Source organism: Filicampus tigris, chromosome 7, assembly GCF_054856515.1.
Source record: "Filicampus tigris isolate MCC_2025a chromosome 7, RoL_Ftig_1.0, whole genome shotgun sequence".
NCBI classification, from domain to species: Eukaryota; Metazoa; Chordata; class Actinopteri; order Syngnathiformes; family Syngnathidae; genus Filicampus; species Filicampus tigris.
Window position 1 is genome coordinate 11,668,283 of NC_141223.1, and position 25,356 is coordinate 11,693,638.

At 40.3% G+C, this 25,356-nt stretch overlaps 1 protein-coding gene across 4 annotated transcripts in view; it reads right to left on the reverse strand.

The window, feature by feature from the left end:
* Positions 1–19,719: 19,719 nt before the first annotated feature.
* nectin1b (nectin cell adhesion molecule 1b) overlaps positions 19,720–25,356 on the reverse strand; it is a 214,408-nt gene continuing 208,771 nt past the window's right edge. For 3 of the 4 annotated variants that reach the window (XM_086035131.1, XM_086035132.1, XM_086035130.1), the window contains one exon: positions 19,720–24,874. In XM_086035131.1, the coding sequence (XP_085891257.1) occupies positions 24,638–24,874 (237 nt within the window). In that variant the 3' untranslated portion in view covers positions 19,720–24,637. The remainder of the gene's footprint in view (positions 24,875–25,356) is intronic. The other variant, XM_086035133.1, reaches the window with a different exon arrangement.

Here is a 25,356-nt window from a genome sequence, read left to right on the forward strand (position 1 = left end):
AGCTTTCTTTTTCTTATTTGGCTTCTTTGTATGTACATAAATATTCATTTTGACAGGGGAAAAAAAAAGGTAGAAGGTGAGGGACAGAGCGGTGTGGAACTGGTACCCTTAGTTACCTTTTCCTTGGCTACCTCCTACCCTGTTTTCTTAACACAATGAACAATTGTGCTGTTCTTTAATCAGAATCTCGCCGTAAATCCTTGAGAAAACCCTCGTAACTCCCTGTCTCAAGAGTGGATATGTATTAACACCCTCAAAGCATTCATTACAACCTTCATCTCTGTGTACTCATGAAGAATCTCTTTTCCCCGCATTACGCTGTCGTTCCCCCTCCGGCAGGAATATGCAAATGTGAAGGTGGCCTCTGGCGTAGGACATCCATATTTGACCAGATTATGAGCCGTGATGTGTAAATTAAAGACGGAACTAATCTAGGGGGAGTCTTTTTGGCATTCCATTGAATAATAATTGAAGTAATTAACTGAGGTAAATTGCTATTTAGGCTGTAATTGGGAGGCGGATGACATTTGAAGTTCACGCAGGACTGAGAGGCAGTCACCCCGAACCGTGCGCTAATGGCTTCCGTCAACCGTCCAATTAGTTTTGGCCGATCAAACCTTCTTGATGGTGGCGGCCGTTGGTCAGCAACCCATGGGGAAGTATGACAGGCGGGATTATGACATCTGCGAGGTTGTTTCTGAAAAAGCCGCTGGAACCTTTGTGCTCGATTCTGTGCAAGCCAAAATTTCATACTGCTCACAGATATTAGAAGCGTCTGCAAAGGATTAATAGAACAGAATCAATGGGAACATTTTCTCCAGACTAACAAAGAGCGGAATTCAATCAGCTCCTTGTCTTTTTCTTTTCTTTTCAGAGACTCCCGTTCTAAACCCAACATCATCTGGATTTAAAAACGTGAGCCGTCCAACAAAAGACTCAATAAACAGTAGAGCGAAGACCTCTACCAAGGACGAACTGTTCATGAAGGAGGGGGGAAATGGTTGGCAGAAAATGAAACCCAGCTTTTGTGACTGGTTGTTCCTTGATGTGTATCAGTTGCTATGCAGTTGTTATGGTCCTTTTTCAGCGGTGCCCCAAAAGATTATTTTGCTCCCAATTAATCTATTGACTATTTTTACGATCAGTCTAAAAATTCATTACTTGACTAACCTAGCGATTATTTTTGACTTGACGATTATTAATTAAACAAACAAAAAAAAAAACACTTCTGAAAGCTTATTTAAATTCTTTGTTTATTAAAGTAAAAAAAAAAATTGAAATTGAATGAACAGTCACATCTCTATTAGGAAGGCATCATGACGTGTGAACATGAATGAGGTATTTATCGATACATAACGATGACACAATGTGTGCGTGCCAGAATGTGGCTAATGGGTGGGCCTGGAAAAATCAGGGTGGGCCTGAATATTTCTCTCACTGAACACAATCCTCCTGTGCCGACACATCGTATTTTCAAATAAAATGACAAACTGAATAATATGAAGTTCAAATCTTTCTTACACAACCATAATTATGCCATTCTTAATATTCAATAAAATAAAATAAAAAAACCCAAACAAAACACAAATTCAAAAATAATTTCCTAATTTAAAAAAAAATTTTAAGTATTTTTTTCATGAATCTCACAGGGTGAGCAGTCTGTCAAACTGGGTGGGCCTGTGCACACCCAGGCCCTGCTTTCTCTCGTCTTCCAGTAGTACTTCTGAGTGACGTCGCTTAAGGTGTTCATTCATGGCTGATGTGCTGCAGTGGTACGCCAACTCAGCTTTACAGAGGGCGCAACAGTTCACAGGTTGTGAGTTCGATCCCGGCTCCGGCCTCCCTGTGTGAAGGTATGTTCTCCCAGTGCCTGCATGGGTTTTCTCCGGGTACTCCAGTTTCCTCCCACATTCCAAAAACATGCTTGGTAGGTTGATTGGACACTCTAAAGTGCCCCTAGGTGTGATTGTGAGTGCGGATGTTTCTTTGTCTCTGTGTGCCCTGCGATTGGCTGACTACCAATTCAGGGTGTACCCCGCCTACTGCCCGAAGACAGCTGGGATTGGCTCCAGCAGACCCGCGGCCCTTGTGAGGACAAGCGGTATAGATAATGGATGGATGGATAAATAAGAGACACGAGAAAGCACCGCTTCTATGGCCAAACCTCACAACAGCAGCAGACAAACAACTTCAAAGCTGCTAAATTTGGGGAAAAAATTCAAGGATGTGATTTGGGTTTCACATTATTAACTCGGAATTTAACTCCAGCCTGCCACAGATGATGGAGTCATTCATCAGCACTTCCAAAATTAATTTAATTAGGCCGACAGAGTAATTACTCAGCTCCGTTTTTAGCAGGGGAAAAAAAGGAAAGATCAGACAAAAATCAGTGTCTATTCACATCACTTAACATCACAACTGAACACCCAGTCAGAGTCACTCAGGTGACGATGACTCAATTTTCTGTCATTGTATTTTCTATCCAAGTCTCAAGCACCTTAATTCTCTGTCTTTTTAAAGTCAATTTACCTGACAAAAACACAGCTTTTCCCCTAAAGCTGATCAGGTTCCAGCCACTAGAGACCTTTGTCTGCCCTGCCACTTATTAGTGATATTATTGAGAAGCTTGTCTCTTGTCAATTCCAGCAGATAACAAGCATTTGATGTGTTTGACTTCTAACTCAGACAGACCCTCCAGGGCTGCGCTCTATTAGGTTGGAATGACACCGTGATGGAGACTGTTTTCTGTCTGCTACTAGTAATGCATTACAACCACTTCAAGCTGCCTGTGGAGTCCCGCAGGGATCGATTGTCTGCAATCTTTACTTGCTAATGCTAGCAGATACACCGTTCAGGTCCAATCATTGTAGAGCATTTAGGACTGGTGTGATGTGGTCCAAGAACAATAGCAGCAGTATTCTGCACCACATGGACCTGTTGGACTGTTTTTTTTTTTTGTGCTGTAGTTGAACTTCTTGACAGTTACAATCGATTCCCATGGGAACACATTAAGCAACATAGAGTACAAAGTTGATACTGGGTCATCATTTCTCATGTCAGCGATCTTTGCCTCGCCGATTCCGGAGCATATAAAAGTATAAATACATGTACAAATGTTTGCTTGTTAGGCTTTAGCATCAGTTGCAAATAAGGTCCGCCGAGGATGCTTGTTGATTAAGTATTCTTTCTCAGCACATTTCAGAAAAAAATATTTTTTTTAAATAAATGCAACACGGGTCTTTGTTGTTTTGGCTGTAAGAAAAACTCACTCATGTCACACTCTGTGCTTCTTTTTCTCTCTGGAATAGTAATGAGTAAAGAGTGTGTCCATGATTTTACTGCCCCACTAACCCACAAAGGTGATTTTTTTCCCACCAATGTTGACGCATGACAATTGACGATGGATCAATAGCAATGATCGCAATCGGCCCTCTAGGGAACTTAGTGAAGAGCCAGCTGCCTGTTAGCTGCCGGTCAGGCACATGATTATGGCGGGGATTCGTTGACCTCTTATGTGGAGGAGGGGCTGAGCTAGATCGGTGCCCGGGAGGTCCGCTGAGGAATTAGCGGTGGAAATCCTGCAAACATTCCAACATGGCCTCCACTGTGGGGGGGAGGAGTGGTCTTTTTACTGCTGTAGAGCATGTACAACGTGTGGAATGAATGAAGCTGTTCATACACGATACCATCAACACTTCATTTGGAGTTAATACTTAATATTAATACTCCTTTCATACCATCCTTGTTTGCTTCCTTCCATTTTCATGCTATGCTTCCATCCTTCCTTCATTCCATTCTTAATTTCCTTCCTTTCATACATCCTTGTTTTCCTACCGACTTGTTTTCTACCTTCCTTCCTTTCATACAATTCTTGTAACCTTTCTTCCTTCCAGCCAATTGTTACACCATTCGTGTTTCGTACCTTCCTTCCTCCAAGCCGTCTTGTCCTTCCTTGCTTCCTTCATTCATCCTTTCATCTTTCCTTCCTGCCTTCCTTCCGTGATTCCTTGTTTATGCTTTCTTCTTCCCTACCTTCCTTTCATTTCATACCATCTTCAATTCTATCCTACATACCTTCCTGCCTTTCATCATTGTTCTTTTATTGCTTTATTCTTTCCTTCCTTCCTTCCTTTCCTTCTTTCACCCTTACTCCATCGCTTCCTTCTGTTCTTCTTTTTGTTAGTTCCTCACTTTCATAACATCCTTTATTCCCACCATCATTCCTGATCATCTTCCCTCCTTTCCTTCCTTGCATTCTTCCACCCTTTGTCCTAGCTTCCTTCATTCCTTTCATCCTTCCATATCAGACTTCCTCCCAACCTTACATCTTTGATCCACTCCTCCCCCCTACCTTCCATCCTTCATTCCTTTCAGTCCATCCTTGTAGTCTTCCTTACCTCCTGTCTACATGATTTTTGAAAAACTAGGAAATTGACCATATTTGGACTAACAGGGATTCCTCCTGACAGCGACGTTATAGAAGAGTATAAGCAGCTGAGAAGGTGTCTCCATGTCAAATTACGCAAACAAGTGCAATGTGAGCGCCCGCAACCACAATGAGATTTTTGTATCAAACAAAGCAGCAGTGCACACCTCGCTTTTATAATTTTACTCGATGCAATCTGTTCGCCACGTGGCTGCCTGAGTGGTAAGTATGCTGCTTAAGTTCATCTGGCGTCGGCGAGGAAGGGGGAGTAAAGTAATTATTTGGAGTCCTGCGTGCTTCCATCCGGCGAGCCGTGGACTCAATTAGGGGAGCAACAATGGAATGTTAACAGGCTCATTAGAGGGTGGGGACACAAAGCAAATGTCACATTTCCATTGGCCGGATGGCCTTAAAACAAGTTAATGACATTATGGTATTGTGGACTCACCTGTTGCGGGACGATGGAGCTTGTTAGCCGTGTTGATTGATGACCATAAATTCCTTCCTTCTTGCATTCATTCCTGCCTCCCTTCCTCTGTCCTATCTTTATTCCTTCTTCCCTTTCTTCCAACCTCATTTTCATTTCATATCCTTGTTCCATTCCTGCATTTCATTTATCCTTCCTCCCGCCAATCCTTCCTTTGGGATTTTTCCCTTCTTTTGCATACTTGACTTGCATTCTTGCTTTCATTCTTCCTTCCTTCCACTATCCATCCTTTTCCTTGCTATCTTCCACCCTTCCTTCCATTCTTCTTTTGTTTTATACATCAACGTTTGCTTCCTACCTTATGCCCTTGCTTCTTTCTTTCTTTCTTTCTTTCTTTCTTTCTTTCTTTCTTTCTTTCTTTCTTTCTTTCTTTCTTTCTTTCTTTCTTTCTTTCCATCCTTCCTGCAATGCTCCCTCCCGCCCATCCTTCATTCCATCCTTCCATGCTTTTATTTTCTTTCCCACATCCTTATTTCATTCCTCACATCTGACGTTCCTTTATTTCCTCTTTCCTTCCTTCCATTCTTCCTTCATTTCACACCATCCTCATTCCCTTGTTCCTCGCTCTCACACGTCCGTTTTCTCTTGTTTCTTTCCATCCACTCATAAATCCTTGTTTCCTTATTTTCTTCTCTTCCTTTTTTCATCATCTATCTGTTCTTTTTCCTTCTTTTCGTTCATAGATTTTCATTTTCTTTCTTCATTGCGTGCTTCCTCCCTCCTATCCTTGCTGAGAACTTACTCAGGGTTTTGTGGCTTGGTGCCAGCAGAACCGCCTCCTGATCAATGCGGGGAAATCCAAAGAGATGGTGGTGGATTTCTAAAGGCGCCAACACTTTGCACCTGCACCAGTGAATATCCGTGGAACAGATGTTGAGAGTGTCTCAACTTACAAGTACCTGGGTGTTCATCTGAACAATAAACTGGACTGGAGCGACAACACAGACGCTCTCTATAGGAAGGGTCAGAGCAGACTCTTCCTACTCAGGAGACTGAGGTCTTTTGGGGTTCAGGGGACACTCCTCAGGAACTTTTATGACTCAGTGGTGGGCATCGGTCATTTTCCAGGGAGTGGTCTCCTGGGCAGGGGGCGTCTCGGCCCGGGGCAAGAAGAGGCTGAACAAACTGGTCTGTCCTGGGCTGCCCTCTGGACTCGGTGGACTCAGTGGGGGACAGGAGGACGATGGCTAAACTGTCGTCAATGCTGGACAACCCGTTCCACCCCCTTCAGGGCACTCTAACAGCAATCCACAGCACCTTCAGTGACAGACTGTTACACCCTCGCTGTGCAAAGGAGAGATTCCGCCGCTCCTTCTTGCCTGCTGCTGTCAGACTCTTTAACAAAAACATTGGGTAGTCTCTATAATCTGGCGGACATTAGTGCAATTGTGCAGTCCTGCACCTGATCTTATATTGTGCAATATTCAACATTCCCCACTACTGTATTTTTATTCTTATCCAATGCTGTTCCTTATATTTCACTGCAGCACTGTCACTTAACATATTTTTTTTTCTGTACTATGTACAGGCTTAAAAAGTGTTTCTTCATACTTTATATGTAGATGTATGTTGGTGTGTATATACACATCGTTACTGCGTGTATTTACATTGTTTTTTGATTCTGAATGTTTGCTGTTAATGTTAAACATTAAAGGCTACAATATGCCGCAGTCTCTGTGTGACCTATATCTTTGCTGCTGAAACGCTGAAAATTACCCCACTGTGGGATCAATAAAGGCCTTCTTATTCATATTCCTCTTATTCCTAACTTACTTTATTTCATACAATCCTTCCCCCTTTCATCTTCCTTCTTTCTAACCTGTTGCATGTCCTTGTTAAGGCTGAACGATTAATTGCATTTGCAATTTAAAACCCGTTGCCGTTCCATCGGCCCACAGGTCGTGGCCGCGGGACATTCACAACATACTGAACAACTTCAAAGCATTCCTGGGCATGTTGCATATGGTTAGAAAACTGAGTTTCCGCAGATCAAATGATACCAAACTCGATAAGATACAATCATATCTGCAGCCTCGGCGAGCATTTAAGTCAAAACAATGCTAACACACAAAAAATGTGCAACTCGCCATTTCATCCTCAAATGTCCGACACAATTTCATAATCCATCATCAATGATCATATTACGTCGAAATGCGTCCAGTAAAAGTCTTCCAGTAATATAGTTAGTCCACAACAAGCCTGACATCCATAAAGCCACGTTACTAGCTGCTGCAACCGTTACAGGTTGCTATCAGATACATATTACATATGTGCATGTTCTCCATCGTAGTTTGAGTTAGTTTCGACGGATTTAGCAACACGAGATTTCAAAACATAGGCTGGATCTTATGTTTGATTGATTGCTTACTTGATCCAAAAAACGAATGTTTCCCGTGTCAGCAGTTCAACAACAGCTTTTTTTTCCGGGTCCAACCAGTTTCCTCCCACATTCCAAAAACATGCATGGTAGGTTAGTGAATTGGACACTCTAAATTGTCCCTAAAGTATGATTGTGAGTGTGAATGGTTGTTTGTCTTTGTGTGCCCTGTGATTGGCTGGCAACCAGTTCGGGGTGTACCCCGCCTACTGCCAGCTGGGATAGGCTCCAGCATGCCCTCAACCCTTGTGAGGATAAGTGGTTTGGATAATGGATGGATGGATGTTTTATTTATTTATCCGTCTCTATGATAAGCTGAGTGAGGGATTTAAGAAGTGCTGTCCACGTTTACATATCATGAAATGAAGTGGCGTGTATGGAGTGGTAGAGCCACTGGATTATTGTTTATGCGTGTATATAAGAGTAATTAAGAAGTGCAGTCCAGGCTTACATCATGTTTCATGAAACAAAGTGATATGTAGGAAGTGGCTAAGCGACTGATTTGTTTAAATTATTGTTGTAAGCGGCACTTGAGTTGTGCCTTTACAGTGCACTATCAGCATAGTATGTACTTATGTTTACACCACACCTGTGTGGCAGAATATTGTTGCCGTGGTGAACGCTTACCAATCTGCACATCAAAATATTTCGTAAGTTTATACCTCTTATTGTAGTAAACTGTCTTTCATATTAATTGATGTTTCAATTGCCTTCACCTCAGTATTGTACAATGCATAACAGATCTGGTATTGTTTGTTGTAATAACGATTCATTGTTGAAAAATAAATTACAAAAGGACCTTGAAAAAAAATTGCAATTCGATTATTTTCCATAATCGTTCAGCCCTAGTCCTTGTCACCTTCCTATCTTCTGACTTCCCTCTCTTCTTTCCCTGCTTCCAGCCTTTCATACATCCAAGTTGTTTTATTCCATTCTTTTTTCCCTTCTTTCTTTCCATCATGCATTCTTCTGTCCTTCCTACCATCCTTCTTTCCTTTCATAACATTCTCATTTCCTTCCTTCCTTGCTACCTTCCCTCTTTCCATTCTTGTTTCCTTCTGTTATTCCTTTCTTTCTCCCTTACTTCTTTCTATCCTCGTTTCCTAACTTTCTTCCTTTTCTTCTTCCAAACCTTTCATACATCCACGTTTCCTTCATTTGTTCCTTTTCCATCAATAATCCCTCTCCTTTCTTCCCTTGTTTCATTCTTTCCTGCCTCCTTTCCTCTTTCCATTCTTCTGTCCTTATTTCGTTCCTGCCTTTCATACGTTGTAGTTTCCTTTGTTCCTTTATTTCTTCTTTCCATCTTTCCACTCTCCAATCCCTAGATCCTTCCTTCCTTTCTTGCCTTTCTTAACCTTTGTTCTGTCTTTTCTTCCTTCCATCCTCCTACATTCAACAACCATGCATGCTAGGTTCACTGAAGACCCTTAATTGTTCATATGTGAGTGGGAAAGGTTATTTGTCTGTACGTTCCTCTCAGATTGTCTGGGAACCAGTTTAGGGTGTACCCGGATTTTCTCGCGAAAGCCAACTGGGAATGGATTTCTTTGACGGGGAGTGGAATCAAGAAAAATCCTCACACTCTCTGGTTGCTTTTTGTTTTCCCGCTAGCGCAGCAGGAACGCTACTCAATTCCGACGCTCATCCATCTCTATGCAGTAAATCCAAACCACTGCACTTGCAAAGACTCCCGTGGGCAAATGTGCCCTTCAGTAATGAATCCCGGGAAGATGTTACTTCTACTGTACATACATTGTCACATGCCGCTTTAGTTACAACTTAAATCAGTGGTTCTTAAACTGGGATTCCACGAGCTGTAGCTTGTGGATCTGCATAATAATTTGCAATAATGTACACTATCATTTTTGAAGAATTCATACCTAGAACCAATAAAACAGACATGCCGAACCAATTACTCCTCCCTACCTTAGCTTTGGGTCAAAAAAATGGGGGTGTGTGGTTTTAAAACTGACAAGATTCAAATGTAGCCTCACTTCACTGCATGTAACATGCACTGTAAACAATCTGACGTTAGCCACGACTGCTACACTGGTAGCATGTCTTATTTGATCCCCCAATCTTCGAACCTTGAGGCAGCCTATTAAAACTTTGAGCTTTATTTTTGGTGACTTGGCGCATGTCGTATATCGGCACGGAGGCATGTTGGACTGGATTTAAAAAGGCGGTTTGCGCCATTGTGGTTGTGAACACAGCCGGCTCTATTCGCCGTCTATCAAAACAGCTTCCCTTTAAATGTGGCACATGTACATCTCACATAGAAACATCTTTGTGTGCAAGAGGACACAATGATTCGTGTGCGACTGGAGCATTGTGACCACACTCTGCCAGTATGGCAACAGATAATGTGCAAGCAGGTAAGGTCCATTGATGGGCACTTTTCCCTTTTTTGCCAGCCCATCCTCTGTCCGCGACCTGGGTACCCTTCCGTCCTCATCCCTCTGTCCTTATTCTTCAAAAATTATCGTTCCGTCCTTACATTCCCACCTCTGGTGATGTCATTACATACAGAATGAGTTTGTGATAACTGCTGGCAACTTATACATGTCTGTGGACAGATGATGAGAGGGTCCTTGGAAAAACATTCTCAAGAGTTTGGGAACCTCTGATGTATAGCATACTTTTATGCTGTGTAGAAAAAATAAAAAAGGCAGGAAAAACCTCCATTACAAAAGGATTTGTTTCCCCCGCAGGCGGAATGCAAATGAGTGTGCGCAGCTACACTGTGCATGTTCACGCTCATCTCCTTTTTTTTTCAAACACAGCTGAGAAAACCGGGAGCGGAGCAGAACAATTGGACCAGAACGTCAGGTTAAACATTCCCAGCTGCGCCCCAGCGCCCCTTTAGTGGCGCGCAAATACTGTATGCAGATTAGAAACAGAGGATATTTTGATAGGCACCTGGCCCGGAAAATCAGGCTGGGATCATGTGACCAACGTCAGAGAGAATGTTGACAGTTTGGTGATGGTCGGCAGGTTTGTCACACATAACACAGTGCATAAATATAGGGGGAAAAAAACCTGTTCAGTGGATAGGGACCGGGCTGGCTCGCAAACATTGAAAATCCACGTATCGTATAATTGACGGCCATTGTAATTCTTTTTCACTGGGGAAATATGATTTGAGTAGCAGTATCTTCATATGCCACACCTGTGAGCTATTATCTCGGCAAAGGAGAAGTGTTCATTTACACAGATTAAGACAGATTTGTGAACGTTATTTTTTTTTGTATACATAGAAAAAGCCAATGACAAGGTGACATTGTTATGCTATATAAACAATTAAATCCAGTCACTTTTTCCCCATGTTGGTATATTTATTCATACAGTTAGTGACTTTGCACAACATTAAATGTTTTTTACTTCACATGCAACCTTCACATGCTTGGTCCCTAAAGGATTCAAATGTTTTTGTTTTTTTTAATTGCGTATTAAACCTGTGTATTCCTGTGTAATCCTAAATAGATATGATAAAGTGTGTATTTTTAGATGTGCGGTTGAATAACTAACTGTAAGTAAACAATGTGTAATTGATGGTGCTGCAGCACCATTTTCATTTAATAAGTCAATTTGAAATAAAAGGCGCTGGATCCATTAAAGCTTATCAAATGATATTTGGTCATTAAGATTGTGTGTGTGTGTGTATGTGTTTGCGTGTTGTTGATTAAAACAGCTGTGTATGAAACCCAGTAAAGAGAGTGCAAGCTGCTTTCAGCACCAAGGGCAGCTCAGCTTATCTTTTTTTTTTTTTTTTTTGAGAAGTTGGAAGTTAATTAGAATGCAAACCCAAAGTTACAGAAGTCATACTCCAACATGTGACAACACGACACTTTAGAGAATGGTGACTGTCCAAGTATTTTTTTCAATTAATTACAGAAATAGATTAATATGCTGATTTGTGTGCTTGTAGTTTGCAGCGGCGTATGATTGCATGACACCTTATGCACGGGGGAAAGAATAGTGTTGGATTTATTATTTTATATTAATTTTTGTTTTTTTCAAATTCAGTTACTATTAATTACTTTTACAGGACGTTTGATCATTTTTATTTGTTTGAAAATGCTTTGTTTTAGTTTAGTTTGGGTTAGTTTTAGTTTTTTTTCATATATGGAGTAATTGTGGAATTTAAGATAATTCAATCATTTTTTCAATGAAATAAATGTGCCTTGACGAAAAAAAGTTTGAAAAACACTGGCCTAGATGTAAAATGGCCCCTTGGCAAACTCCCTGACCAATTTTCTTCATTTTGGAAAGACATTGAGTTTTCTGGTGATGTCACTGTTATGCCATATCTTCTCCTCTTGATGATGATTGCCTTTGCGTTTTATGGTATAACTAATGCCTTGGAAATTCTTTTGTACCCTTGTCCTGACTTAGTCTTTTTAACTGGGCATGGAAGCGTGGGTTTTCTCCGGGTACTCCGGTTTCCTCCCACGTTCCAAAAACATGCATGGTAGGTTGATTGGACACATTAAATTGCCCCTAGGTGTGGTTGTGAGTGCGGATGTTTGTTTATTCTCTGTGTGCCCTGCGATTGGCTGGCAATCAGTTCGGGGTGTCCCCCGCCTACTGCCCGAGGACAGCTGGGATAGGCTCTAGCATGCCCGCGACCCTTATGAGGATAAGCAGTTTGGATAATGGATGGATGATTTTGTTACTTTACAATGTGTTCTGCCTCCTCCAAGGTAAGTAGCTTCATAGGCAGCTTATTAAGAAACACATTACGTTGCTGTGAAGTTTCCATTATACCACCCGCCCCCACGCACACAATAACATTTCCGCAGAAGTGTGTGACTGCATTAATGTACATGTTCATGGTCAAGCTTGTGATTAGGTCCACCATGGCTGCTTTCTTTTCCCTGACATTTAAATGCTTTTCTCCAGCCCCCGCTGTTGTTTCCTTGTCATAAAAGGATAATAATAAAAAACAGCTTCAAATAGCCAATATGTAAAAAGGACAAGGTTGACAAATGAAATATTTGACAGTTGATTGAAACCAGGAGTAGATGCTAACAAGGATGTCACACAAACACACACACACACATTCTCATCGATTTGCCTTTGCATTAGCGACATGCTAAAGTGTCGCTAATCAAGAATTGCGACTGTGATGACATTGTGAACCAAAGCAGCTTATTTAGTCGCTGTTGTGTGGGAATTTTATTATCTCCCGCAAGGCAAATTGTATTCAGACAGTACAGTGCTGTGATAATTTCATTGGTTTGTTTAAATTACCTCAGTTCTGATTGAAAATAATCCGTAGGCTTGATTCATTTTATTGTAATGTTGTATATTTTTAACACCTAAGTAATGTAATTTTACTATTTAATTTATCTTTTGTTATTTATACACACTTGCTTTTTATATTAAATTTTCAAACATGTTCAAATTATTTGGATGATTTTTTTTAAACTAGTAAATAATTTTACATGTTTAAAAGTAATTTTCATTAATAAAAAACTAAACAAAAGGTTCCCTTTCATCTTCTTGATGGTTTTTGTCATTTAAAAAATGTTTTACGTTAGATGTTAATATGTTAGATTTGCTTTTCTGTAATTGTTTTACAGTGCAGATGTTTGTCTCTGTGTGCCCTGCGATTGGCTGGCAACCAATTCAGGGTGTCCCCCGCCTACTGCCCGAAGACAGCTGGCATAGGCTCCAGCACGCCCCGCGACCCTTGAAGAACTCTTTTAAAAATGATGGCCTAAGCAAGGACAGAGGTAGGTTTTCGTCCGGCTGACGTGTTGTGTTGGGGTCTTTTAACCCAATAAGGGCGGGAGCACGTATCCGCGTTTCTACCACATGAGCGCTGTTGCGTCTTTCTATCCTCAAAGACTGGAGAACGTATACGTCATTTTTTTTTTTTAATGATATATGTTTGTAGGCAATGACAATATCGACGTCTTTAGGCCAAGATAGCCTAATCCGACTTTGGCCAACAGTGACAGACTCTTACCCCTTGTGGCATCCGGCTGGCTGTCGCGGCACGTCACGCTGGAAAAATACACCGCAACGACAGACAGCGACGCTGACCATTAAAGTACCTTCTGCGCATGCAGAAGATGTAATACCCTTCCATACCATCAGCGGCGGTAGTCACCATTTCCCATGGTTAGAAAACTCCAACCGGAAAGCTATTGGCTGGGGGCGGATTATAAATATGTAAACAATGCATTCAGCTATGTTCTTCGCTCATGATGAACTCGCATGCGAAGTAAACCCTCACGTTCTTGACACGGTATTGCGAAATACTTAAATTGTCAACCCTAGCTCTTGTACTTGTAAGAAGATTAAGGCAGCGAAGGCGTGCTCACTGTTTATCTGCATTTGTCACTTCCTGTTGGTGCTCCGAGCGCTGATTTGCTAGTTAACAGCCAATCAGAGTGACCAAATGTCACGACTGGCGACGCCGAATCAACATGCGTAAACGCCCACCAGACACTTCGTGACAGGTTACGACACTACGATGGTGGTCACTACACCAATCAGATGCCGCATTTAGACGCTATGATACTTCACGACCTCCGACCGACGTCGGTTTGGTCTATGTAGGCCTTTAGTAACAGAATAGAGGATGGTAATAACCACTCGATTTTTAAAATGAAAAATAGCGCTTCTCTTGCACTGACACTTTATTTTTACAAGTTCGATGAAACAGTAAAGATTAATAAACTCGGGCCCGTGTGAAAGCCACATGTCTAAGGTCTCAAATTCTCTTAGAATTATGTTTCTATCTGCTAACCAATGGAATGTAAGGACGGACGCGCTTAAAAAAGAACGAGCACCGAGGGGGTCGGAGGATGATAATTTTTATGAATAAGGACGGGGGGGACGATGACGGAAGGGTAGTACCCAGGTCACAGACAGAGGACGGACTGGCAAAAAAGGGTCAAGTGCCCAGCTCTGGTTATTATATAATGCCATCTTGAGTTTTGAACAACGATTCATCCAGCCTTTCTTGTTTTATTTTTGTAATAATTGAAATTCAATTAACTATAAGCAATTTTGGAGTATGAGAGCAGCTCCCTGAGGCACACCATGAGCAACAAACCTCATCCTGCAATCTGTTTTTAAAAGTCATTCAGTGCTAGATGATGTTCTCAATTGGGAAGCGAGCCATTTTTAACCATTTTGATTCATTTTTGAAGGTCTACAGATGTCTGTATGTCCGCATGTCTGTATTTCAAAATGCATGTTGCCTGTACTGAATAAAAGGCGAACGAAAGGGCACAGAGGCGACGGTCTGGAGCAACCACTTCATTACCGCTACCGCCCCTTGCGAGCGAAAAGTCTGAGTTGCTTTTTACAGTCCTCTAACAAGGCTTGTCTAGGTCTTCCGAGCTGAATTCCCTGACACCATTTTACATCATCCTTTTCCTTTCAAACAAGGATGACAATGGGACCACGTCATCTTTCGTTGGTTTGAAAAAGCTCTGTTGTAGAGCGGTGTGTGAGACTTATAGAACACTCAGAAAGTAACTTGTATTTTAGCTTGACGCTAGTGCATTTGCATGTTTGTACAAGTGAATGTTATTTATCACTTGTCATTAAATATTGAATGATTTGGCAGATGTTTGGACTTACAACTCGATTGCACACACGCTTTTATTGTAATTCCGTTTTCGGTTCCTGACAAGCATTCAATTTATGAAACTGAAGATGATGACAATACCTCAGTTATGGATAAAAGTATGTTTATACCTAATCAAATCATTATATAAAGCCGAAATAACACAATTCAAATATCACGAAGAGGTAGTCATTGTACATATAACTGACCAAATTATGTATGTATGAAATATATCCTCCAAATTTATTGCAGCCATTAAACTTAAAATTATTGTTCTCCAAAATAAAATAAAGAAATGGAGCTAAACCACTCTAGTTCTCAGTGGCTCATATTCGATTCATTGGTGGCTGGGTGGTCACGCCACCCTCTCGATGTTTCCTATTCTGCTGTACTGGTGCACCATTGTTGAAATGCAGCCCGTTGTGTCGTCTCCATTGAGGCGGCCAGTAGGCCGCAGGGAGACAAAAAGAATTATTGATGGCCGTGAAATATTGATTTGGGATATCTGTGTGCGCGGGTGCCCCCATTCCTAAAATACGACATGGGTTATTCAGCAGAAAGCACACGGAACACTGAAAAATTCATTACAGCGCTGCCAAAAGCAGCCGTGAGTTAGCATCATAGAGGCGGCAGTAAATAACAACAAATGCGTACAGTGTGTTTATGAATGAAATGTACGGCCTTGTAAAAAGGACACGAGTGAGAGATGGTCTTTATTATCATAACTGCCACAAGCTGCGACAAGTCTGTTCCTCATAGACACGAATCCATTCGTCACCATGTATTACAGCAGTTTGTTGTTTCCCAATCTTCAAAAGTCCCCTTTTATCATTTAAAAAAACTAAAACCCCAATTACATTTAACTTTGGATGTTGTGTAGAATGTAAATAAAAACGGAATACAATCATTTGCAAATCATGGTCAACCTATATTTAATTGAATACATTAGAAAAACAAGATATTTGATGTTCAAACTGATAAACTGATAATCATTAACGTACTCTATAATTTTATGGCTGCAACATGTTCCCAGAAAGTTGGGAAAGGGTCATGTTTACCACTGTGTTCCATCACCTTTTCTTTTAACAACATTCAATAAACGATTGGGAACTGAGGACTCTAATTGCTGAAGCGTTGTAGGTGGAATTCCTTCCCGTTCTTGCTTGATGCATAGCTTCAGCCGTCCAACAGTCCGAGGTCTCCGTCATATTTTATGCTTCATCACGCGCCACACATTTTCAATGGGAGACAGGTCTGGACTGCAGGTAGGCCAGTTTAGTACCCACACTGTTTTATTACAAAGCTGTAACGTGCAGATTGTCGTTTGGGATTGTCTTGCTCAAATAAGCAGCGTCGTCCATGAAAAGGACGTTGCTTGGATGGCAGCATATCGTCGATGTCCTGTGAAAAATGTAATTTTCACAGTAATGTCTGTAACGCGGAAAAAACATTTACGAATTAAAATCTGTATATACTGTTCAGCATTTGTGGTACCTTCACAGATATGTTTAAGTTACCCATGCCATTGTCACTAACACAGCCCCATAGCATCACAGATGCTGGCTTTTGAACTTTGCGTCTGTAAACGGTTCTTTTCCTCTTTGGCCAGGAGACAAGACGTCCACAATTTGTACTATACAGTTTTCAACAGATGTCATAAATGGCTACATGTCTCGAAATAGATGCCAGCTTATTTGCAACTGCTTTCAATATGGAGGAGTTTACAAGTTCACGCCGCATTAATCAACAAAACACGCACGAGTCATAAAAAGTCTGCATTGCCTCGGTGATATATAACACCTCCATAAATTATCTGCTGGTGTACAGGCATGTGCATATTTTAACAATACGGATAGTGACGGTGGTGGCGAGAAGCATGAATTAAGGCAGTACCTGGAGCAGAACCAGAGGGAGCCCACACCGGGCCTGGCATTATGGAAATGTCAAGTGAACTCTCCCAAGGCCTCCTGGTTGACTCCATTCAAATGAACACACCCTGGGGAAAAAAAGAGCCTTCTATAAAGCACAGAAAGTCACTTTCCACTTAATCGGGTCAACAAACAAATATTTTTATATTGTTTTATGGCAGTCATCCCTAGGCCTTTTTTTACATTGGGAAAATGTAAATTCCAATTGAATAAATGTTAGACTTTAGGTTTTCAGCGCCTTTACTTAGTTTGATTAGTATGCTACTACTTAAGTTAGCTACGTTACCTCTGCCACCATGGATAGATAGGTAACTTGTGGCGTGGCTTCTTCATTCTTCCTTACACCTCATACTCATCTAGCAAACGTCCTATTTTTCCCTTACCTCCCATTTGTTTTTGATATTTGTTCTTTTTCTTCTTTTTCATTTTCTTCTTCATGCTGTTTGATACATGGGCACAAACAGCAGTCAGTAGCCAAACCCCCTCCCCCACCCTAAGGTAGAGGGAGGCTATAGAATATACAGGCGTCAAGCCGGGGGCGATAAGTATGCCCACACCTGCTCTGCACATCTCACCATTGGCAACTCTTGAGTAGAAGAGTGTCCAACCCCTCTCGAGAGGACAGGTACCAGGGCCCAAGCTATGTGTGGAAGTGGGCCCGACTATATCTAGTCGGAACTTCTTAGCCTCGCACAGCAGCTCCTCCTTCGGTCCATGTCCCAAGAGCTAGTTTCTGTAGACTGGGATCGGACCGCCAAGGTCCCTGCCTTTTGCCGCCACCCAGATCACAGCGCACTGGACCCCTTTGGCCCCTCCCAAAGGCGGTGAGCCCATGGGAAGGGGGACCCACGTTACCTTTTTGGGCTGAGACCGGCCGGGCCCCATGGGTGCAGGCACGGCCACCGGGCACTCGCCAGCAAGCCCCACATCCAGGCCTGGCTCCAGAGGGGAGCCCCGGTGACCCGCGTCTGGGCAAGGGAAAACTGCATCCAAAGATGACGTTCACCATTATGAATGGATGAATAAAAACAATGGATACCTGATGATGGATAGAATGCCAGATCAGGAAACGGATGAATGGATTGGCAGACAAATGTCGAAAGAAAGAAAGAGAAAGAAAGGAAGGGTGGGTGGATGGATGAAAATGGATGGATAAATGATGGGATAGTTATGGTTGATAGAATGGGTAGATCAATACATGGATAAATTGATAGAATCATTATGAATGATAGTGGATAGATGAAGAGGTAGATTGATACATGAATGAATTGAATCAAAGAATGCCAGGATGGATGGAGGGTGAAATGAAGATGAGAAGACAATGAATGAACAAGTGAATAACAATAAATAAATGAATAATAACGATGAATGAATGATGATGGCTGGAATGATAGATTAGTAAATGAATGAATGGCTTGATGGACAAATGAACAATGAATGCACAAATGACAGTAAGCACGTTTCCGTGGCATGGCGTCAACTTGGCGGTGGCTTGATGACTGTGGTTTTGTGTGTGAGTGATTTTGTGAGTTTGGGGTGTCGCAGGTGAGTCACGCGTAGGCTGTTGATGGAGTCAGCTTGTTGTTTCCAAGGCTGTTGGCAGCGTCCTGCAGGCTTATCGTGGCTCCTCAGAGACGCTGGCTCATTCTTCTGCTTTGCTCCAAAACGACTTTCTCATCTTTGACTTCTTTTTCCTCGCCAGCCCCTAAAGCTCAGCTGTCACTGGGAATCACCGCGGCCAAACTTTGGAGTCTGACTGTGTGACCTTGACTCATACTACCAATATGAAAGTACAGTGGAATTAATTTGTATCATTCTGGAAGTCAATGAAATGTAATATCACAAAATTGGGTGGAATTTTTCTTTCCCCAGGAAAAACAAATCAAAATTTATGAGTGGCTGGCAACCAGTCCAGTGTGTATCCCACCTATTGAAGCACATTGAGTTTTGAGTTACCCTGTGTATGAAATGTGCTATACAAATAAACTTGCCTTGTCTTGCCTTACTTATTGTTCCAATTTGCATGATCCTAATTAGAAATGGATGGAAAAATCAACATTAAGCGAATAAAAAAATATCAGTGGGACATGACGTACGTGCATGTATGTGCATGTGTGTAGGTGGGTAGACTTTGAAATTCATCCCTTCAATTTTAACTTTCCCCCCTGAATCAAGAAAAAAGGCCAAGATAAAAAAAAATGCAACTTCATTCTTGAAAGAGTTTGACGTTTTTGAAAAAAAAAAAAAAAAAAAATGCATTTAAAAATACTTCTTGAAAAATACAAACATAATTCACAAGTTTTTTGCTAAAAAAAAAAGATTAGAAGAATTAATTCTCTTAATCTAGGAAGAAAAACTTGTCATTGTCTAAAAACCTTTTTCCCACATAAAAAAAGAATCCCCCATATATTGAGAAAAAGAAGAAGCTATTTTTCCTTTCATACTGAAAAAAAATACTTCATTTAAAAAAAAAAAAAATGCAACACCATCTTTGGTCTATATTGACTGACACCCTAATCCAAGGGTGTCCAAGGAGCCCCTATCCAGTTTGTTTTGGAAGTCTCCCTCCTCCAACACACCTGATTCAAATGATCAGCTCATCAGCAATCTATGCAGAAAATTGATAACGATCCTCATCATTTAAATCAGGTGTGTTTGAGAAGGGAGACAAACAAAACATGAACAGGATCAAAAAGTGTGTACCCGTGCCTTGTATTTTGCCCACAAAAAAAACCCTCTCAGGTGTTGGATAAACAACAAGAAATCACAAGTTTGTGTGAGACTTTTTCTGCACAGTTGCGTTGGCTGCGAAAACCCTCTCATGGTCAACACGATGATGTTTTTTGTATGTTTGTTTGTTTTTCGCATAAAGTGTTCCCAAAGTGAAAAACCATTGATGACAAAAAAACGTAGGATAATTTGTGAGGTTTAATTTTAAACTGCATGACTTACTTAGTATTATTTATACACACATCAGATACATTGTTAATATGTACAACAAACATGATAATAAAATTAAAAAAAAAAAAAAAAAAGTACATTTCTTTTGAATTTCACATGACGTCATCATTCCAGTAAGAAGCTACTCGGGTGCTATCCTTGCATAAATGTCCCAAAAAATGGAATGGAAGGAAGGTGTGTCGGGCCTGTAAATAAATATACATATATATTTAGAAAAATAAAAGTTACAGTCTTACAAAAAAACACAACAGGAAGTGCAGTCAAAAGGTTTCGAGGACTAAATGTGACAAGAAATTTTTTTGACACTTTATGACAAACAAATAAATGCCACTTGAAGCATACTTATTTAATAAATCCTTATACTGTACTTACATACACGTACATCATCATCATCATCATTATCGCTATAATTATGTGTCACAAATAGAAGACAACGTTGTGTTTCAGTGGTACGCTAACAACAATAAGCTCCTCTGCAGGAAGTCGTACTCGCTCTTTTAAAAACCACTACTTACAAATAAAAATCACTTTCAACACGTTTTTTTTTTTTCACATCTGCACAAACACAAATACACTTTTTTGTATACATCGTACATGGCAGAAAAAAAGAAGAGAAAAACAACAGCAAAACAAAAGCAAAAAAAAGTGATGCAAATTTGCTACGTCGAGAAGACTTGTGTATATTTTAGTATTACGTTTGATGTTTTATTAGCTTATGTATGGTCTCCAATAAAGTGTCACAACGAGTGACACTAAGTGCTTCTGTACAGTTGCAGGCTTTGTCAAGAAAAAAAAAAGGAAATGGTCTCAAAAGTCATTGTTTCGAGACAACGTTTCCACCAAGAAATAGGGCAGTTCAGTTCAGAATCATAAATTCTGAGAGATGGTAATGTGGAATTCAAGCTAAAGGTACCACGTTTTGGTGATTTGACTAAAGCCCGGTAGATATAATGTGCCTTTCAAATTCTTGTCAACTTTCAAACAAACAAAAACGATCATGTTTTACGCCCATGTGATCACCAAATGCTAATGCTAAAAATGTTGCCAAGAAGAAAATACGGTAATGCGCCTTTCATATTGTTGTCGAACAAACACACCAAGATGATGACACCCAAAGCTCCCGCTAAAAGTGTCGCTAAACACCAAATGATGAATGAATAATTACAAAAATTCACTAGCTGCTTCTCACTTTTTCATTTTTGTTAATTCGTCCTTCCCTGTGATATTGTGAAACGTCATCAGTCGTGGCCCAAGTCCTGTTCCAAATCAAAGTACGCATAAACCAATAACCCGTGGAATACTCTGATGTTGTTCTTGTCTGCTATCTTAAACCAGGAATGCATCAGTTGGTGACTTGGAAAGACTTGGCTGGGAAACTACCGGTATCTCAAGAAGTATATCGTGATGATATCAAAGTGGCTAAAGGTTTCTAAGGTTTTTATTTTCCCCTTTTATCATCTTGGGGAAATACGTCAGAGCCAGGGAGGAAGTTCACAAGAACACAACTGTTCCAATTACAAAGAGTTTTTAGTAAGTACGTTCTTTGAGACCGTTCTTACCAAGAACATACTCTGCATTCTTGATGTTTAGAAATGGCTATTGTTCTTATACATTTCCACCAAGAAACAGGGCAGTTGGATTGACAATCATGAATCCTGAGACATTAACCTGAACTTTAAGATAATGATCAGACGATGTTGGTGGTTGCTATTCCACTTCAGACTGGTAGATGTCGGTAATATGCCTTTCAGATTGTTGGTACCTTTCAAACAAACCAAGATGACGAGGTATTAGACCCCCAGTTGACTCCCAATGCTAATGCTAAATTTGTTGCCATCAACAAAATGTTAAAAGAAAAATTGGAAAATGCCATTTTTTCCCTATACAAACAACTTTTCCAACTAGCACTACGTAAATAGCACATAACTTTTCCAATCAGCACTATGTAAATAGCACATAAATCGTCCTCAAAATATGAAGTCAAAGTGAATACTTCTACATAGGTTTCTACCTGATATTCCACTTCTGTCTAGTAGATGTCGAAAATGAGTCTTTTTGGATAGTTGGACTTAAGACATTTTAGCCAATACATATACCAAAAAGTAGCAAGATGAGTTGGAAATGATATTGAAGTTTTTGGAACATACCAAGCTGAACCAAAGTGCTTGGTGGAAATGAGGATTTATTAGAACAGTGATTCCCAATCACCGTGCTGCGGAAAATTACCCAATTTCATTTAATTGTTCCGAAATTATCTACTACAAATAATGCATCTTTATCTATCTATACCAGTTAAATATAGTGACTGGCAGAACAATCAAATGCTCTTGCACTAGCTGGCAGAAGATTAAATTAGGGTTGAAAACTTCCAGAAATGTTTTACGTTGGAAATTTTTCATGGGAATTAATGTGAATTTATAGGACTAAAACAATAATTTACAAAATGTCATGTTTGAAAAATATATTTTGTATAATCCTGATTTAACCAGATTTTATGCAAGTAGAGTGGTAACATTTTAAGTGTTTTTCGAGTTACAAACTTCAGATACGCCGCCACTAAATGGATGCTATTACAAGTGGGCAAGGAGAGCTACAATATCTATTTTGGCAAGGTGTCTTTTTAATCAAACAAAATGTTGATATATTCATGGTTGAACATGATACATTTCCATTAAATCACTATTAATTTCCAGTTCATTTCCATAGTTCCCATGGAAAGTTCCCAATGTCAACTATTTTCAAAATTCCCAGGCTTGACTTCCAATGGGAATTTACCTGAAATCTTCTGGAAATTTAGCTGAAATGTTCCACCTGTTTGCAACCTGAGATAAAATTAACTTGCATCAACTATAACAGACCCACATCTCACTCTAAATTGAGACATTGATATTGGAACATCAGTACGGTACTTTTTATAACTTTCTATTTTTTAGATTTAAAATATATGCCTCTGCATAGCTGAGGTTGGGAAACAGTTAATTAGAGTGATTGTCTCAAAAAAAAAAAAAAAAAAAAAGAAGATATTTATGAGCTGTGAAAGTAGCACGCATAGCCAATCTGTGATTGTATACCTCAGGGTTAAAAAAAATGGAGATACGTTACATGAGTTACTGTATGTGTCTTTGGCAACTACTACTAGAAAATATGTATGTACAAAAAACAAAGAATGCCTTGCGCAGATGGAACTAGAGAAATACGAAAGGATACTCTCGCATCGCAAGCCCTTTTTTTTTTTTTTTTTTGTGTGTGTTTCCTCATAACTAAACATCCTAACATTCACCTCTAACAAGCCGAAAGGTCCATCAAAAAAAGGGAAGCGACGATTGGGTTCACCATCACGTAACAGTTATGGGACGGTCATATGGTTTTATCTGAACTTTTCACTCAGGAAAACGTAAACCATCACTGCAAAAAATGTGAATCTAACAAAGATTACATTTCTCAAATCAAGGCAAAATACATCTACCAAGATATTTTTTCTAACCAGGCAGTTTTTATGTGTGACTACTTAACTTTTCCTTAAACATTTGTTTTCTTTTAAGTGTTAAATGAGCTAGTAAAACCTTTTTAGAGATTTTATTAAAATGTTATTATAAGTATAGTTCAAAATAAGACAGCGGGTGACAGGTTGACGAGCAAATATATATAAACACATTTTCCTAAGTGATTCATTAACATTTTCCTCATTAGTGCAGAGATACTTTTTTTGTAATTAGACGTTGATGGGTTTTTTTTTTAGTGACTGTAATTTTTCTTGTTTCACAGAATCAAAATTGTCCTGTTCTGTAGGCAGATAACTTTCCTAGAAATAATTATTGTATTTCTCATTCTGTTACTTTTTGTCTTGTTTTTTTAAGACTCATTTTTGCAGTGTAGTCAAGGGGAGAGCAAGCAAGAAATTTGACGGATGAAGGGAGAGAAGCAATGGTGGTTATAAAAAGGTGGCAACAAGCTAGCAAAGCGCCAAGATAAAATAATTAGACTTATTTTTTTAAACAGTAGAAAATGCCGCAAAACTGTAAACCAATAGGAAGGAACTCAAATCTAACCAAGATTTAATTTCTCCAATCAAGACAAAAATCTTTGTCTGCCTGGATATTTCGCCCAACCAGGCAGTTTGGGTGGATGAGCATTTACTTGCTTTTAGCATTTTCTTCCAAGAATTAAACTTTTTGAGTTTATATTACTGGTTATGAGTAAATTCGATTAAAACACAAATGTCAAAATTCCACTCATTTTTTTCCCAGACCGTAATGACCAGGGAGTAAAAAAAAAATCTTTAAAAATAAGGAATGACAATAATTTGTGAGATCTGAGTAAATAGATGTGCATCATTTATCATTGTTTTTACAATTCTGAATATGTACGCCATTGTGTCACCAAATAGTTTCCTGAAGCATGGAAAAAGGTACGTAATATAGGGCAGACAATCTTGGAAAAATATCTTACCACACTGTAGTTTCCCTTTTCCATACTTTTCCAGTCATGGAAATGTATCAAATTGAATTTCATACCTGCAGAGGAACCCTGATAATTCTGTAGATACGTACATTGGTTATAAGACAGGTGTTTTTTTGTTTTTAGGCTAACTGTGTTTACTTGTTTTAAGAATTCTTAAATTATCCTGTTCGATTGTTATATCATCATATCTTATTTTTTTCCTTGTTGTTTAAGTCAACGTTCTAGGGGAAGCAAGCAATCAAGCAAGAAAGCAAAGTTGGCTATGAAAAGGTGACAACGAGCTTAAGAAAGAGTTGGCAAACTTTTTTTTTGTACATAGTAGAAAACAATGCACAGCTGGAAAGAAGCGGGGCGGGTGGGGTTAAGAGGTGCTGAGTGGTCTTGTTGTTGTGGGGAAGCGGGGGCATCACACGGACTGCTCCTTTGGGAACGGTGCTCGTGGGGCGGCGGGGGCGGAGAAGCCGGTGTTGGAGTACATGGGCTCGTTGGAGGGCGGCTGGGCGTAGGCGTGCTGCGGCAGGAAGGTGACGGGCGGGTAGGCCAGTGGAGCAGGTGGCTGACACTCGGGCAGATGTTCCACGTCGCGCTGGTGGCTCATGTACTCGGTCGGGTTCAACGGCTCTTCCGGATGGTTCCCAGAGTCCTATCGAGGGGAGGAGGACAGGGGGATGTTGTCATCAGGTGGGGGATCGTTACCAGGAGCTTAGTGCAGTGGACCCCCACTATTTGGGGGGGTATAAGGATACCATCATATATGCATTGGGGAAAAAAATAAAATATGTGGGTATATATATATATATACTCACAAAAAATGTGTTTTCCCCCTACCACAACATTAATTAGAATCTGTAAATAGCTGAATCCACAGGTGCCAAACTACAATTATGTGATGTCCTGAAAATTTAGGATGAACGTAAAATGGACACTGCACTGTAGGTTCATCCTGAAAATTCACCCAAAAGCAGAATGTCAAACTTTTTGTGAGGTGTGTATTTCTAAGTGTCACACTCGGGCACACACCCACACACACACCCGAGACTGTTGAAATAACATTTTCTCCGTCTCTGGGCGCGCTTCCGTTCACCTGACCGTAAGATTTATTAGTCCTTGATGTTTGTTTGGCAC